The sequence below is a fragment of the Nelumbo nucifera genome, chromosome 1, assembly GCF_055504915.1.
Source record: "Nelumbo nucifera cultivar China Antique chromosome 1, China Antique-T2T, whole genome shotgun sequence".
Classification (NCBI taxonomy): domain Eukaryota; kingdom Viridiplantae; phylum Streptophyta; class Magnoliopsida; order Proteales; family Nelumbonaceae; genus Nelumbo; species Nelumbo nucifera.
The window spans coordinates 111518633-111537429 of NC_142649.1; the positions used below are offsets into that span (position 1 = coordinate 111518633).

General features: G+C 40.6%; 1 protein-coding gene across 3 annotated transcripts in view; it reads left to right on the forward strand.

Moving 5' to 3' along the window:
- The window catches only part of LOC104589296 (4-alpha-glucanotransferase, chloroplastic/amyloplastic), a 46434-nt gene that overhangs the window by 16093 nt on the left and 11544 nt on the right, over positions 1–18797 (forward strand). For 2 of the 3 annotated variants that reach the window (XM_010247557.3, XM_010247556.3), the window contains exons 6-8: positions 14092–14228; positions 14342–14500; positions 14580–14656. In XM_010247557.3, the coding sequence (XP_010245859.1) occupies positions 14092–14228; positions 14342–14500; positions 14580–14656 (373 nt within the window). Of the gene's footprint in view, positions 1–14091; positions 14229–14341; positions 14501–14579; positions 14673–18797 lie in introns of all 3 variants that reach the window. The other variant, XM_088892436.1, reaches the window with a different exon arrangement.

Below are 18797 nucleotides of genomic sequence, written 5' to 3' on the forward strand. Positions count from 1 at the left end.
CCTCATTGGCTTCTCATAGTCTATACCCAGTTCTTCTAAAAGTGATCTCAATCACAAAAGTTTAGAAACTCCATGTGCCATTGCCTTGTACTCCGCTTCAGCTGAGGATTTAGCCACTACAGATTGCTTCTTACTCCTCCATGATACAATGTTCCCTGCTACCATAGCACAATAACCTAAAGGGGACCTCTTATCATTAATACATCTGGCCCAGACAATATCAGTGTATGCTTTCAGCTTCATGTGTCCATGCTTAGCAAACAAGATACCTTTCCCTAGAGTCCCTTTTAGATAGTACAAAACCCTCTCAACAGCTGATAAATGTGTATCTCTAGAAGAATGCATGAATTGGCTAATTACACTAACTGCATAGGAAATAGCTAGTTGAGTCATGCAAAGGTATAATAACTTCCCAATCAGTCTCTGGAGCACTCCCTTATTAGTCAACAGTTCACCATCAGTAGCTAACAACTTATGATTTAGGTTAATAGGAGTAGAAGCAGGTCGAACACCCAGTTTGCCAGTCTCTACAAGGAGATCAAGGACATACTTCTGTTGAGAAATGAAGATACCATCCTTAGATCTGGCAACCAAACGGGCCTTATATCTCTCAATAGTACCATTTGAGTGATACTTAATAGTGAACACCCACTTATAGCCAACCGGTTCCTTTCCCTCAAGCAAATCCACAATTTCCTAGGTATTGTTCTTATGCAAAGCATCTAGTTCAGTCATCATAGCACCCCTCCATTCTGGTTTGGACAAGGTTTCTGGGACAGATCTAGGAGTCACATGTGTGGAAACAGAGGCAATGAAAGAATAGTAGGAAGGGGAAAGAAGGTTGTAGGACAAGTGTTTGTAAATGCAATGAGCTGTACATTTCCATTTGCCTTTGCGAAGGGCAATAGGGAGATCAAGGTCAAGGAAGGTATCCGAAGTGGTAGAAGAGGGATGACCTATTACCTCAGTAGTGATGGGAGGAGCAAGAGGCTCATCTGAAGGCGTGGAAACAACTTGCATGTCTCTGATACCACCTTTGGGTAATAGGATTGGAAGGTGTTGAGTTGGGCTGATTTCTAGTTATTGGGCCCAGTTGTTTTATTCTTATTTTAAGTTGTTAAGTTAGGAAGTTGTTGGGCTTTAGGCCCATTAGCTTTTGTTTTTTAAGTTGTGACTGTTCAGCTACTTTAGTAGCCGCCCTACTAAGGGCCCGTAGAAAAGGATTCTTTTGTGGGAGGACCATCTAGGGCACCAGAAAGGTGTCGTTGGTTCCAAAAGTGTTCCATTTGATCTTCTTGCATATTACAGTAATTTTCTTTGCACCTTTTGAGAAGTATGAATGGTTACGGAGTTGAAAACAAGCCCGGGAGTGAAATGGGACTAGCGAGAGGAGGTGCTAGAGACCTTTTCGGGGTTGGGACCATTACTACAGTTAAGTTGGATGGTTCGAATTACTTAGAATGGCCACAATCTACAAAGATGGCCATTGGTGCTCGTGGGAAGTTAGGGTATATCACTAGTGAAGAAGTGAAACCCGAAACTAACAGCTCCCGGTGGGTATAGGAGAACTATATGGTGATGACTTGGTTGTGTAATTCCATGTTGCCCCATATAAGTAAAAAATTTTAATGGGCAAATACAGCTAAGGAAATATGGGATGGGGTTGCAGAAACCTATTCATAGAGGGAGAATGTTGCTACGACTTATCAATTGAGAAATCGGATTATTGCTACAAGGCAAGGAGATAGACCTATTGCAGTTTACTTTTTAGCCCTTAAAACGCCGTGGCAGGAGATTTACCATTTAGAGACATTTGCTTGGGTAACCACTAAGGATGTTGTTGCCTACCAGAAACACCTAGAGAAGTATAGGGTGTTTGAATTTCTTGTTGGCCTTAATCCCGAGTGTGATATTGCAAGATAGCACATTCTTTCCAGGGACAGTGTTACCCTCTCCCAGGCATATGCCTTTGTGTCAGGGGAGGAGAGCAAGAGAAATGTGACGATGAAAAATTTTAGGTTTGATCAGTTAACCATGGTTAGCACTGTGAGACCTAAACAAGGTGGAGACCGGGGTGGTAGTGAAATCAAGAAGGAAGACAGAAAAGATTTGATCTGTGACTACTGTAAGAAGCCTAAACACACAAGAGATACTTGCTGGAAGCTTCAACCACATCTTGTATCGAATAGACTCAAAAATAAGAAGGGAAATGCTCACATGGCAGTCACTGGTGACACTCCGACCCCTCCTACTACAACTGCTCTGGAGTCTGTTGCAGTTGCTACAGTAAGGACCGAACTTGAGAGGTATGGGCAGTTTCTTAACCAGCGGGATACAATCAGTTCTAGTTCAGCAATAGGCGGACAGCAAGGTACAAGTGGTTCTGGTGGAGTTCATTCTACTTCCTTTGCTCACACAGGTAGCTCACATGCCACCGCAATTTATGTTTCTACTTTAGAGAGCACATGACCCATAGCTCCACCATTTTTCCCTCTTACCAGCTCTGTTCTGGCAGGGATAGACTGACCACCCTTCTTAAAGTTGTTCCGAAACCTCTCTGGAAGAAGACCTGGATGAAGTTTCCAACAAGAATCCTTCGTATGTTTCGGCTTCTTGCAATATTCACATATCACCTCCTTTTTTTCATTTACCCCCTTTGGTTTTATTCTAACATGTGCAAAATGTTCTAGGGGTGGTGGAGTCTGTAGCTGTACCTGTCACCTACTCTCTTCACTACTCACCATAGAGTATGCCTGAGCAAGTGAAACTTCATCCATGGCCAGAATATTCTGCCTTGTAATATCAAATTCAATATTGAGTCCTGTAAGGAATTCAAACACTTAGTTCCTTTCCACAAATTTCTTAAAAGTTTCTGCATCATTGGTGCTTTCCCATACAACTACTTCCATAACATCTATCTCCTGCCATAGTGACTTCAACATCGAATAGTAGACAACCACACTCTTCTCCCCCTGTTTTAAATTTTTCACATCATTCTTCAGTTTGTAGGCCCTTGCAACATTTAATTTATGAGAGTATGTTTTTGTAACACTATCCCAAATCTCCTTGGCTGAAGTCATCCAAAGATAGTGTTGACTTATGTGGGGCTGCATAGCATTAACCAACCACCCAATGACTGTGTAGTTGTCTTGCATCCATTTCTCATATGTAGGATCAGTCTCTTCCGACATCACCTTACTACCCGTGAGAAATCCTAGTTTACCTCTACTACAGACATGGATCTTAATAGATTGTGCCCAAGCAAGGTAATTTGTTTCGTCAAGTTTAATTGTAGTCACTCCTGTCAGAATGGAATCTACAGGACCAACTCCCGACACCAGGATCTGCTCCATCTCACTTCTAGATTGCTCCATCAATCAAATGAAAATCAAAAAACAATGTTTTCAACCTTTATAGACCTAACTAAGGTCAGTTATGCACTTAAAAGTCCTGAAACTAGGGTTTCACTGTACCTGGCCTTCGGGGAGAAAGAGAGAAGAGGTAGCCGCTCAAACCAAAGCTATTTAAACCACTTCCAACTACATCCGCCCACTTTTGGAGATAAAAAGAAACCCTCCAAGCCTTGAGCGCCACACCCAAACATTCTCTTCAACTCGCAACTGGAAACTCTCTAGTCGGCTAGGGTTTTGGGAAAAAATTCTGCAGTCCCACTTTCTTGACAATCTACGGCCAGATTTTGACTCTCCAAACCCTCTACCAACTAGGCAAACAAGCTCTCTGAATGATCAGCAATTTATCTCTCCATACACCTTTCAGTTAGAAAAAGTGTATGGGTAAAGAAAAGAAAAAAAGAGAAAAGCGAAGGGAGACCTGCTTTGATACCAAGATGTGATTCAGACCAATAAAATTAGCAGAAAAAATTAAGATTAAAGCAAAAGAAGTAGAGAAGAAGAGGAAGACGACACGGAGGAAGAATGGAGAAGAAAGGAGAAAGAAAGGAGGAATTCGATAATCTCCTCTTTCCCCACACTAATCTGTTATTAAACTTACTTAAGTTACATAATTTACGAGACTGCCTTTAAGTAGGCGTCCACATCAACAATATACTTAGAAAAACATAAACAAGAGCTAAAGGCCCATAAAGAAAATGCCCAATAAGAAAACATAACAAGAAAGAACTAATAAGAAAGACACTAATGGGCTAGGGCCCATTCGGCCCAGTCTCTCTACAAGATGCACTCAGAGACAGGATACTTTTTCCACACTCCCAGTGAAACTGTCAGTTATTTGTTGGATGTGCAGAGATGGTGATGGTCCTTGTTCCCTTGATCATTTCATTAGAAAATCTAGATACTTGGAGTCTAGATGAACATCTTGTTCAGGTTCTCTCCTATATTTGCAACTTGATATGGAATTATTGGCTACATGCATGGTTGAGAGGACAAATTTACATGGGGGAGCTAACTACCTTGCGTAGAGGGTGGCTCACTTTGGCTCTTTGATTTTCTTCCTTTTATTTTTATTGCTTGTGGATACTTCTTTTTTGAGGTGAGAGGCTATATTGTGCCATGCCCATTTTTGCCTATTCTCCTTTTGATTCTTAATAAAATCTTTCTAGTTATCCATTGAAAAGAAACATTTAGAACTTTATCTGATGTTAGTTTATGTCACTTGTTAAATTTCATGTGCATGGTCTCCCAATAGAAGGTTTTTACTTTTGAAAGACTAGGCCATAACTAGATTGAACTGACTGGAAATGCTTGAGAGTTCATGGCATCGCATTTAAGAATTTGAAAAAGAAAGAACATTAGAAGAGCCCTTAGAGTTGGAAGTCCAAACTTAGATGTAGAATTTCTCAGTGTCAATTAAAACATCCTTCAGGTTGATCACTTAAGCCCCCTAAAGAAGGTGGCTCTTGTATACTTTAATGTGAGAGGTTGGTTGTTAGTTGAGGTCTTTCATGAAGGAGAGATGGGAGTGGTTGCTTCCTAATCTCAACATTGTGAAACTCAATTTTGATGGTTTTTCTTGTTGGGATTTTCCTGTTGGTGACAGGGTCCTTTTAGAAACAATGTTGTTGAGACCATCAATGCTTTTTCTTGAGTGGTTAACAGAGGAAATTCAGTTGGGGTTTTCAAAGAAGTCCATCACCCTGGTTTGAGCAGTTTAGCGCTGGAAGGTGACTCAAGAAATTTCATTGCTTAGATGATGGATCCTCACCTCTAAATTTCAATGTACCTTTTCCTTGAACTGGCTATTCGATGAAGTGACTGTCATTTGCTATTGCACCTCTTCCTTGCATTGGCTTATCCAAACTATATGGGGACACTTTTGGGATCTTTAATAATATTTAAATATTTGAATATGTAACAACTGTTAGAGTTAGTTCGAAAGTCAGAAAAGAAAGTGAGAGAGAGAGAGACAGAGAGACAACAACTGAATGGTGGGTGTGACACCTTATGTCAGTCGACACCCTAAAAGAGATATTTAAATTAAGTTGTAAAAGGACAGAACTGCCCTTAATGTACAGGAGAGAGATAATACAAAGAATAGATATACAACAAAGAAAAGTAAAAATACAAAAATAGCCCTACGGCTAGATTTCACTGTCTCTACACTCCCCCTCAAACTGATGCCTAGGAATAAGCATCGGTTTGTCCATGAGAAATAGATTTTGAGCCCGTGTCATTGCTTTAGTCAACAAGTCTGCTAGTTGGAGCCCGGAAGAGACATGAGGGAAGAGATATGGTACCCTCGAGAAGGAGGTCGCGAATGAAGTGGCAATCAACTTCTATGTGTTTGGTGCGCTCATGGAAGACGGGGTTGAATGTAATTTTTATTGCATTGATATTGTCTGCATAAAGAGGAATAGACAATGATGGCTCATTTAGTATTTCAAATAGAAGAGCCCGGAGCCATATGATCTCACTACACACAGAAGACATAGCCTTGTATTCAGCTTCAGCGGAAGATTTGGACACAGTAGCTTGTTTTTTGCACTTCCATGAGATAAGGGAGTTGCCTAGGAAGATACACCATCCAGTAGTGAACCGTCGAGAGATGATGAGGAGAAGAATATCCCATGTGACGGTGTGCCTCGCAATATCTTATAATTCGATGAACTGTAGATAAATGTGGTTGTCTCGTAGAAGACACAAGCTGACTTATCTAAACTGCATAAGATATGTCTGGCTGAGTCATGGTGAGATGGATTAAACTGTCCACTAGATGACGATAAAGGGTAGGATCTTCAAGGGGAGAGCCATCATCTTTGCTGAGTTTCAGGTTCAGTTCTAGTGGAGTGCCCACAATCTTAGAGTCACTAAGATTTTCCAGTTTAACCAGGTCAGCCACATTCTTCTGTTGATTAACAAAGTAGCCTCGGCAGTTTTTGCTCACTTCAAGGCCCAAGAAATATATCAAAGGCCTCAAGTCCTTCATCTTGAAGGATTCACTTGAGTAAGTGTTGTAGCCTAGAAATTCCTTCTGTGTCATCCCTTGTAATGAGTATATCATCAACATAGAGGAGTAACATCTTTACTCCCTACTTCCTCCTTAAGATGAATAAGGAATAATTGGAAGGACTCTGGGTAAAGTCAGCATTAGTGATGATGGATCTAAACTTTTCAAACCATGCCCTAGGGGCTTGCTTCAGGCCATAAAGTGACTTCTTCAAACGACAAACAAGCTGCAGATCTGTACAGTATCCTAGAGGGGGCTTCATATAGACTGTCTCTTTTAATTCCCCATGAAGAAAAGCATTCTTGACATCCATCTGATGGATTGTCCACTGTTTGGCTGCAGATATGGCCATCAGAAGACATATAGTAGTCATTTTAGCTACAAGAGCAAAATTCTCCTCATAGTCTATTCCGTATTCCTGTTTGTATCCTTATGCAACAAGTCTAGCTTTATATCTGTTTAGGTTACCATCAGATTTCAGTTTCACAGAATAGACCCATCCAGTTCCTATGAGAGAGGCTTCAGGTGGAGCTTGAACTGGGTCCCAGGTGTCATTCTCAAGAAGGGCTCGAATCTCAGAATCCATGGCATCTTCCTAGTGTGGTTCTGCTATGGCCTGTTGGTTGTGTTTTTTTGTTCACATTCTTGGCCCTCATCGCAAGAAATTGGATCCTAAGGCCAAGAAATGTGTTTTTCTTGGGTATGCTCAGAACCAAAAGGGGTATTGTTGTTATGACCTAGTGTAGAGGAGCAGATTTGTCACTATGGATGTTAGCTTTTTTGAATCCACATTCTTCTTCTCGAGTGGTTCTCCTTAGGGGGAGAGTTTTGAGGAGAAGAACTCACAATCTGTTCCTCTTCCTGTTTCTATGGTGCTTCAATCAGTTCAGCCAGCATCTACATCCGTTCAGCCACCACTTGCACCATTAGTTCAACCAGCACCTACACCTTCAGTTTCATTACTTGAGCCACTATGGGCAGCCTTACAGCAATATTAGCGCCGACAGATGATGGTTGACTCCACACATCCTCAACCCATACCACTCTCTGTCAATCCTTCTGAAACTCCAGATTCGGCAGATACAATTCCAAGTATTCCTCTTGAGCCTGAGCCTGTTATGTTTTCTGATGATAATGTTTCTGTCCCTAACACCATTGTTGCAGTTGATCCCACTGACCTTGATCTTCCCATTGCACTTCGTAAGGGGAAGAGAAAGTGTACAACCCACTGCATTTCACACCATTTTTCCTACAGTGCCTTATGACCCTCCTATCGTGCTTTTCTTTCTTCCCTAGATTCTGTGTATATATCCAAGAATGTTATTGAGGCTTTCTCCAAACCTGAGTGGAAAACAACCATGCAAGATGAGATGGATGCTTTGGTCAAAAACCAAACTTGGGAAATAGTTGATCTCCCCCCAAACAAGGAGACAGTCAGATGTCGATGGGTATTCACAGTGAAGTATAAGGCCGATGGCAAGATAGAGAGGTACAAGGCAAGGTTGGTAGCAAAAGGGTATACTCAGACCTATGGTGTTGATTATCTGGAAACCTTTGCACCAGTAGCTAAGATGAGTTCAGTTTGTATCCTTTTATCTCTAGCAGCCACCTATTCATGGCCCTTGTTCCAGCTTGATGTCAAAAATGCTTTCCTCAATGGTGACTTACAGGAGGAGGTATATATGGACATTCCAGCAGGCTTTTATGAAAATGTTGGTAAAGGAAAGGTGTGCAGACTCATAAAATCTTTGTATGGACTGAAACAGTCACCTAGGGCTTGGTTTGACAGGTTCAGAGGGGCACTCATCCGTTTTGGATACACACAGGCACAGTCTGATCACACCCTCTTTGTGAAGAGGAGAGATGCTCTGGTGTTAATTCTGATTGTGTATGTGGATGATATAGTGATGATAGGAAATGATCTAGAGGAGATTGATGATCTCAAAAAATCATTGTAGCAAGAGTTTGAGATCAAAGGTCTTTGTGAGCTCAAATACTTCTTAGGGATTGAAGTTGCAAAGTCCAAGCATGGGATCTTCATTTCACAGAGAAAGTATGTACTTGACCTATTGCGAGAGATTGGGAAGCTGGGGACCAAACCAGCAGACACTCCTATTGATCCAAATCACAAAATTAATGGTGTGGATGGTGAATTGGTAAATGATGTGGGGAGATATCAAAGAATGGTGGGCCAATTACTGTATTTGTGTATGACACGACCAGATATTTCTTATGTTGTCAGTGTTGTGAGTCAGTACATGCATGCACCTCGGGGAAGGGGTTGGCAGCCAGAACTAATTCTATTCTGGGCGACATCCTACTCTCTTTTCTTCTCCTCTCTTCTTCTCTACTGTTGAAACCTTTCAACTTCTACTTTTCTTCACAAGGAATTCATCTAAAACTGTTGTCCGCAACTTCTACTTGGTATCAGAGCAGGCCAAAGGTTCCTTGAGCTGCTCTATCATGCAGCCCTAGATCGACCGACTGCATGGTGATTTGAGAGGCTGATCGAAGATCTCAAGTAAGCCCAGTTTTTGGATTTTTTGGTGGATCTGTTTTGCCTTATAGCTGGTCTAGGGTTTCCCATCAAATTCAGGAAGAGCTGGAAAAAGGGAGAAAGCCTTGTTTTTGTAGAATTCTTCAATTTTGACCTAGGAAGTGGCACCCTAATTTTTTAGGGTTCTTTGGAGTTTTCTGAAGAGGGCGGTTCAAGTCATACCTTTTTTGGAGGTCTCAGGAGAGAGCGGCTGCCTCTTCTCTCTTTTCTTTCGTCCTGCAGAAAGGGAATCTTTTGTGAGAGGATCATCTGGGGTACCAGAAAGGTGTCTATGGTACCTGAAGGGATTTATTTCATATTCTTTCATCTTAAAGGGACCTTCTAACCCTTTTTTGAGAATTATGGAGGGTAACAAAGTTGAAAACAAACTCGGGAGTGAACTGAGACCAGTGGGAGGTGTTGGAGACCTTTTCGGGGCTGGGACCATCACTACAGTTAAGTTAGATGGTTCAAACTATTTAGAATGGTCACAATCTGCAAAGATGGCCATTGGTGCTCGTGGGAAGTTGGGGTATATCACTAGTGAGGAAGTGAACAGAGTTGAAAACAAACTCGGGAGTGAACTGAGACCAGTGGGAGGAGGTGTTGGAGACCTTTTCGGGGCTGGGACCATCACTACAGTTAAGTTAGATGGTTCAAACTATTTAGAATGGTCACAATCTGCAAAGATGGCCATTGGTGCTCGTGGTAAGTTGGGGTATATCACTAGTGAGGAAGTGAATAGAGTTGAAAACAAACTCGGGAATGAACTGAGACCAGTGGGAGGAGGTGTTGGAGACCTTTTCGGGGCTGGGACCATCACTACAGTTAAGTTAGATGGTTCAAACTATTTAGAATGGTCACAATCTGCAAAGATGGCCATTGGTGCTCGTGGGAAGTTGGGGTATATCACTAGTGAGGAAGTGAAACCCGAGACTAATAGCTCTCAATGGGTACAGGAAAATTATATGGTAATGACTTGGCTATGTAATTCGATGTTGCCCCATATAAGTAAAATTTTTTTGTGGGCAAACACAACTAAGGAAATATGGGATGGGGTTGCAGAATCCTACTCACAGAGTGAAAATGTTGCTAGAACCTATCAGTTGAGGAATCAAATTATTGCTACCAGATAGGGAGATAGACCTATTGCTGTTTATTTTTCAGCCCTTAAAACCCTATGACAGGAGATTGACCATCTGAAGACAGTTGTTTGGGAAACCACTAAGGATGCAATTGCCTACAAGAAGCTCTTAGAGAAGTATAGGGTTTTTGAATTTCTTGTTGGTCTTAATCCCGAATATAATATTGCAAGGTAGCATATCCTTTCCAGTGACAGTGTTACTCTCTCTTAGGCATATGCCTTTGTATTAGGGGAAGAGAGTAGGAGAAATGTGATGACGAAGAATTTTGGTTTTGAACAATCAGCCATGGTCAGTACTGTGAAACCAAGTGGCACTGAAATTAGGAAGGAAGATAAGAAGGATTTGATTTGTGATTACTGTAAGAAGCCTAAACACACAAGAGATACCTGTTGGAAGCTTCATCCTCATCTTGTGCCGAATAGACTCAAAAACAAGAAGGGAAATGCTCACATGGCAGTCACTAGTGACATACCTGGCCCTCCTACTACAGATACTCCGGAGTCTGTTATAGCTACTGCAGTGAGGGTTGAACTTGAGAGATATGGGCAGTTCCTGAATCAGTGAGATACAATCAGCCCTAATCTAGTAACAGGTGGACAGCTAGGTACAGGTTGTTCTGGTGGAGCACACTCTACTTCCTTTGCTCACACAGGTAGTTCACTTGCCACTGCAAACTATGTTTCTACTATAGGTAAGGAGAGACCTCCTTGGATTATAGATTCTGGAGCCTCAGAGAACATGACCCATATTTCCACTATTTTTTCTTCTTACCAACTCTGTCCTGGCAGAGACAGAGTCTCCACAGCCGATGGATCTCATGTTCCCATTGCTGGGAAGGGGTCTGTCAAGATTATTGATTCCATTTCCCTATCCTCTGTCCTTCATGTTCCTAGATTGAGTACTAACTTGTTATCTATTAGTAGTTTGACTAAGAAACTGAATTGCTCAGTGATTTTTTCTCCTGGTCATTGTGTTTTGCAAGATCTGGATTCGAAGAGGACGATTGGGAATGGTCGTGAAGTGAATGGAATCTACCTCCTGGATGCGCTTCCTCATCATCAGGGTCATCATGTCAGTAGGGATATTGAGTTAGAGTTTGTGAGTTAGATTATGCTTTGGCATAATCGTTTGGGTCATTTGTCTTTTTCTTCTTTGCATTTCTTATTTCCAAAGCTTTTTGAGTCTGTTAATTTGTTCAGTCTAAAGTGTGAAGATTGTCAGCTTGGAAAACATTGTAGACATTCCTTTAAAGCTAGTAATAAAAGATGTTCATCTGCTTTTGATGTTATTCATTCTGATGTGTGGGGACCATACCATGTTCCTTCTATGGGTGGCTATCGATATTTTCTCTTATTTGTGGATGATTTCTCTCGATATTCTTGGGTTTACTTGATGAGATCCTGAGATGAGGTACCATCCTTGGTTAGACAATTTCATTAGATGGTGCTAACACAGTTTAGAACACGAATAAAGGTGTTTAGATCAAACAATGCCAGGGAATTTTTTGAAAAACACCATGCTTCATATCTGTTAGAATAAGGTGTTGTCCATCAGAGCAGTTGTTCCTACAGTCCATAGCAGAATGGTGTTGTAGAGAGGAAGAACAGACATATTGTTGAGATTGCAAGAAGCATGATGATCACATCTACTGTTCCAGTTCGGTTTTGGGGTGATGTAGTTCTCATAGCAGTCTTCTTGATTAATAGGGTGCCCTCTCGTATACTTGGATTCAACACCCCATTCAGCCTCCTTTTTCCTGAGGGGGAGATGTTCCACATTCCTTCTTGGTCCTCACCACTTGAAGCTCAATCCAAAGGCAAAGAAATGTGTTTTTCTTGGGTATGCAAAAAATCAGAAAGGGTACCGCTGCTATGATCCAGTCTCTGGGAGTCAGTATGTTACTATGATCCACATCCTTTTTCTCAAAGGATCCTTCTTAGGGGGAGTGTTTTGGGGAAGTGAGTGAGCAATCTATTCCTCTTCCAGTTCCAATTCTTGTGTCCACATCTGTGCCTGATCCTCCTATGTCACCTACCTTATCACCTCCTTTGCGTCCTGCTTCTCAGTGTTACTCACGACAACGACTTCATAGGGAGGTTGGTTCCACTGCAGAAGAACTCACATCACTTCTTATTGGTTCCTTGGAGACTCCAGTTTCAGCTGACATGGATTTAGGTCTTCCTCTTGATCCCTCTAATGTTTCAGTTCCTATTGATTCTACTAAACCCATTACAGATGACTTGGACCTTCTTATTGCCCTAAAAAAAGGGAAGAGAAAGTGTACTGCTCATTGTATTTCACAGTACCTATCCTACAGTGGACTTTCTCCTTCCTATCGTGCTTTCCTTTCTTCTCTTGACTCTGTGTCTATACCCAAGGGTGTCAGTGAGGCTCTCTCCAAACCTGAGTGGAAGATAGCTATGCAGGAAGAGATGGAAGCCTCAATTAAGAATCAGACATGGGAAATTGTGGATCTACCAGAGGGCAAGGAGACTGTTGGATGCAGATGGGTTTACACAATTAAATATAAGGCAGATGGAAGTATAGAAAGGTATAAGGCAGACTGGTTGCAAAAGGGTACACACAAACCTATGGCATTGATTACTTAGAGACCTTTGCACCAGTTGCAAAGATGACTTCTGTTCGGATCCTTCTCTCTCTTACTGCCACATACTCTTGGCCCTTATTTCAACTTAATGTGAAAAATGCTTTTCTGAATGGAGATTTGCAAGAAGAAGTGTATATGGATCGTCTTGTTGGTTTCTACAGCGATGCTGAAAAGGGGAAGGTATCCAGACTAAAAAAGTCACTTTATGGTTTAAAGCAATCTCCTAGAACATGGTTTGATAGATTTAGGAAGGCCTTGATTGCTTTTGGCTACACTCAGATTCAATTAGACCATACTTTGTTTGTGAAGCAGAGGGGATCCTTGGTGTCAGTCCTGATTGCTTATGTGGGTGATATTGTTGTCACAGGAAATGACCTATGTCAGATTGACAATTTGAAGAAGAATCTACACAGAGAATTTGAAATTAAGGATCTTGGGGAGCTGAGGTACTTCTTGGGCATTGAAGTTGCAAGATCAAAACATGGAATTTTTATTTCTTAGAGGAAGTATGTTCTGGATCTTTTACACAAAATAGGGAAGCTTGGAACAAAGGCTGCCAATACTCCTACTAATCAGAATCACAGAATTAATGCTTCAGAAGGTGATCTGGTAAAGGACATTGGGAGATATCAGAGACTTGTGGGGCAATCACCGGCAGCGAACTCAGCTCGGGGTTCGGGCTTTTTATCAAGGCCGGGCTCGGGTCCAAATTGTAGGCCCATTGGTCGGGTCGGGCTCGGGCCTAACAAATTTCCATTAATGAAGAGTAAAAGCCCGACCCATGCCCGGCCCATGAACAGGACGACCCTAAAAGATATATTTATATTAAGTTGTAAAAGGACAGAACTGCCCTTAATGTACAGGAGACAGATAATACAAAGAATAGATATACAACAAAGAAAAGTAAAAGTACAAAAATAGCCCGACAACTAGATTTCACTGTCTCTACAAAACTTCTAACTATATGGTGGTGAGAATTACTAGCACCACTTGAAATGATAGATCATTATGTGTAATGAATGATGTTAGTATATTGGCCTTTATATTTCATTCAAACTGATGACTTTGTGATTTGAGGGGGAAAGGAATCCCTGGATGGAAGCTAATGTTTAACCCTTTCTTTTCTTCTTTTTACTTGATACACATTGTATTATAGGGAAAAGGCTGACCTGAGAAAGCATTCGTATGCATGCTACTTAATGTTGCAGAGCTTATACCATCTTTTCCTTTCCTAATTTCTTGTATTCCTGCCATGCACCTTTGTATTTGAGATTTTTTTTCACATTGTTTGAACAAGCCAGGATGGTGAACTTCTTTTAAATCTCCAACTAATTCCACTTCCACATGCACCTTTGTCAACTCTCTTTACATCTTTGTAGGCTGGCTAGAAGATGCAGCTTATTTTGCAGCTATTGACAATGCTCTAAATACTTTCACTTGGAATGATTGGCCTGAACCTTTAAAAAACCGCCATCTTGTAGCCTTGGAGGAAATTTACCAAACCCAAAGAGACTTCGTAAGTATTGGGTAACAATGTGAATGCATCTGTCATGTATTGGTGTGTTGGAGCTGCTCTATTTGATATTTCTATTCCTTATGGAAACTTGTTCATGTTTCCACCGAATGCAGATAAACATATTCATTGCCCAACAGTTCTTATTTCAAAGGCAATGGCAGAAAGTTCGCAACTATGCACATATGAAGGGAATCAGTATAATGGGAGATATGCCTATATATGTAGGATATCATAGTGCGGATGTCTGGGCAAATAAGAGGCTATTTTTATTGGTGAGTGGTTCTCCATGGGATTGCAACAGATATTTATCTCCTTAACTTTATTGGTGAGTGGTTCTCCATATGTGTGCAGAGCAGGAGTGGTTTTCCTCTTCTTGTCAGTGGTGTTCCACCAGATGCCTTCAGTGAAACTGGTCAACTTTGGGGCAGGTTACTACCACCAAGTATATACATTTTTTTGTTCTATCTTATTTTATATTGTGGAAGCTTTGATAGGGAAATTTTATTAAGTAGATGTGTTCATCCACTAAAGCATTACATCATGAAGAATTGTGGTCCCCATTCAGAATACTGTATATTACATTATACTCCATTTCATTCTTATATACTCTTTTTACAATCTTCTCGATGTGAAAATGGTTTTGGATCATATCCACTATTAAGGTTTTAAACTTTGGTTTCAGTGTGAACTTTGATCCAAATCGAAGTTGAATTAGTTTCTGCAAGTTTATAGAAGTTAATAGTAACAATTTATGGAAACTAGAAAACAGTACCAAATTATTGGTAGTCTGTAATGATCCTTCAGAAAAAGAAAGAATAAACATCAATACATGGTTCAAGTACTCGCCATACTATTTAAGATAGGAAAGAGAGATGCCAGAATATTCACAGAGAAAGTGTGGGACGAGACTGGTGTTTGGGATTGCCTCATTAACAGAGCCGTTATGTGGGCCAAATCTCTAGATCTCTTCTCTTCTTTCTCCTACGAGGATATTTGGAGGAATGGGGATTTGGTGGCTAATAGTTCAGTTTGAAGACTTAAGCCTGTGGTGGAATGGAAACCCCCTGAAGAAGGTGTCATCGAGTTAAATTTTGATGGTAGCAGTCTAGGCAACGCAGGCCCATCAGGGATTAGGGGAGTCTTAAGAGATGCACAGGGATGGATTATTGTTTTATTTTCTGGTCCTATTGGAGAGGCAGACTCAGTGTGGAAGTCCAAGCAGTTCTACAAGGAGCAGTGTTTTCTAAAGAGCTAAACATGGAACATTACTAATTGAAGGTGATTCCAAATTAGTAATTGGGTGGCTGAAAGATCCAAAGACAGTGACCTGGTCGTTTAGGGGAGCACTGAGGAGATTTAAATGGTTAACCACAAACATCTATGTCAGCTTTCAATGAGAAATAAGATCAGTGAATGGGACGGCAGGCTGTCTAGCTAAGCAAGGGGTGCATAGGAATCAGCTCGAGGCAGCATCTTGTGCTTCTTTGAGGGAAAGCATTATCTGTGTCATTCTGTATTGATCATTCTTAATTAATAAAATCACTTATAAAAAAAACGTATGTCATTGCATATATATGATTGAAGGGATGAGAGATCCATCATATAGATAGCCGAACCCTACAGGAAGGTAGGGCGAAATTTAAAAAGTTTCTCTCTCTCCCATGTGGGAATCATATTCCCTGTTTTAGAAAAACTGCATTTTTCAAGGATCAATCTTGAACCAAGAACCGAACCAGATCTAAAACCAAAAGGTAGGAGAGGGAGATACTTGATACGGAGAAATAATAACTTCCAATGAAGGTGTTCACGCCCAAGGAGATCTCCAAAGATTGCTCCCACTGAAGATGACACAGTGTAGGGTGGAGCAGAATCAGTAGGTGGTTCTTCACAAGAACCGAATCCTTCAGCAAGAATTCGATGGAGGGTATGTGAGCACGACTTAAGATCAGTTTTTCTCCAAAAACTGATATCAAGAACACTTCTTGATTGCTCCTACTGGTGGAGAACGAACTGGCAATGGCGGCAGCAGGAGGAGAAGACAAGAGCAGAAGATGACACAGTCTTACTGTTGCTTTCTTTCTCTCTTGTATCTGAGATCAGTTTGAGTGAATGGAGGTTCGCCCTCCTCCTCCTTTTATAGCCTTAAAGGGAGTAGCTCCTAATCTCATTAGGAGTTTCCTAATTCAAATCCTTATTTGAATCAAGACTCTCTTTAAGAGATAAAGATAAACCCTTATCTTATCTGCAGATCAGGATCAGCCCTCCTAATCTAATTAGGAGTTTCCTAATCCAAATCATTATTTGGATCAGGACTCTTTGAGTGGATAGGGATAACTCCCTATCCTATCTGCTGATCTAAATCCCAGAACCGCCCCTCTTTAATTAATCAAATTAAACCAGTTCGATTTGGGCTTTAGGCCCATTAAGTCGATGTGCTCACTAACCTTCCAAACTGCTGCCTAGTTTGATTTCCTTGTATGGCGTGGGACCCAAACATTGATCTACACATCGGCCACATGGGTTCAGCCCAGCCTCTGTTACAAGGCCTAGCCGAATTCACTGTAGGACACAGTGAACCCCTGAGCCCATCACCATGGGCTCTTAATGGGCCCAACACTTACACTAAGTGGTCCCTGGGTTAAGCCACCTTATAAAAACCCAAGGACTGTGGGCAGATGCAAGATTAGCCCATCAGGTATTACCCTCAATGGTCTTACACTTAACCTCTCAGCCCATAATGATCAAACACTGCCTGACAAGAGAGGACCTCTCCCTTGGCTGCAAGGGACAGTGTTGCACTCTCTACTCACATGGATCCCAGGAATTAAAACCTTTTGCAAACATTTTGAAACCATAATATATATGTTTATCTTTATATAAATATATTTTGCAAAACAAATTTCAATAGTTGAAATCGATTGTGGGCAACTTTGGTTTCTATCAGAGAGAGTGCATCCCCGACCATTACCTTTGTCTGACAAAGGGGCTGATCCTGTCACTATGATCACCCACTCAGATGAATTCTCGGACTGTCCCAACATACCCAGGTTTTGACCCCCTCTAAGGATCTCACTGATTGGCATATCAAAGACAGTCCAATCTGACACCTAGTGCAGTATCATAATCGAGTCTAGGGGTCAGGTGTTACATTCCAGTCTTGCCCACTAATCACCAAGGTCTAGGGCAATACTGGAAATCTTGTCCGGTTCAGGGTTTCAAGTAAACCTACACTGCATGTACCTCGGGTCTCACCCTGGCAGCTGAGACAGGCTACCCCAACCAACTTGGCGGCACATCAGTGTCAGCCTTATCAGGATAGATCTCCTTAGATTGATCTATCGGCTGTGAACATTCTAAACTAACACGAGTCTCATATGTGTCAAGTTTAAGTGTATTACACGGAAACACACCACAATAACATGAATCAAATATGTACTTTATTCATTTACAATAAATGTCATAATGTACATCATTCTGATTGGAGCTAAGGGCATACACTGTCTAACAATGATATCCCTAAAATTCAAATGCTACATAAGTAAATAATTCATAGCAACATCATTTGATAATACATCTTATATCACAAATAAATGCAACACACAAAATTTTGTTCATGCTTATTTGAGATTTTCAAGTATTTTCTTTTAGTCTATTGGTTTTCTTAGGGTGAGAGTGTATCCTTCCTTTGTTCTAATTTATACATATATTTCTTTGTGTTAAGTTTATATTTGAATCTTAGGGTGAGAGTGTGTCCTTCCTTAGGGTGAGAGCGTGTCTGTGTGTCTAAATCAAAATCATAACTATTTTGATTTGAACAATCAAAACTTATCGAGATTTGACTGAAAGTCATTGCAGGGAAGTTTAAAAACACACCCACAATTTGATTGGTCCTACTTTCTAGCTTTCATCATCATCATCATCCAAGCGTTATCCCAATTTCCAACTATATGGGGTTGGCTATCAAGAGAGTTTGGCAAAAGTTTTAGTGCTGACTGCTAACCTGATGCAACCCTCCTCCTAGTGTTTTAAAAGTGCAAGGTGAAAAATTTTTAATGTTTCAAAAAATCAAAAAATTCAACGGAATATTAAAAATAGCATTAATTAAAAAATTGCAAACTTTAATTTTAAATTATAATTTTTTTAAAAAACCTATTAGCTCAAATTAGAATATATAAACATAACACATAAAACACAATAGCATATTTAAAGTGAAGAAGAAAAAATAAAATCAAACATAACTTATAAAACATATCCAAGCACTCAACAATTCATGCACATGAAACTTTGAATCTTTTTATTTCTTTTCCAATCACATTATTTCAAATAACTGATGTGACATTAAATGTTTTGAATTCCTAAATCTATGAGCTGCCTTTGTTTGCTTGTTGTAGCTCTGAGAACCCCTCCCCCCCCCTTTTGCTAATATTGTTCATTCATTCTTCTTTATACAAGACATTTTTAAAAGATAAGAAACTATAATTAAAATTATAAAATCATTTTTTTATGTGTAGATTAAAAATTTTAGACCCTAGTGTGGACTTGTTTAGGCTTCCCCCAAGGGGCTTGGTC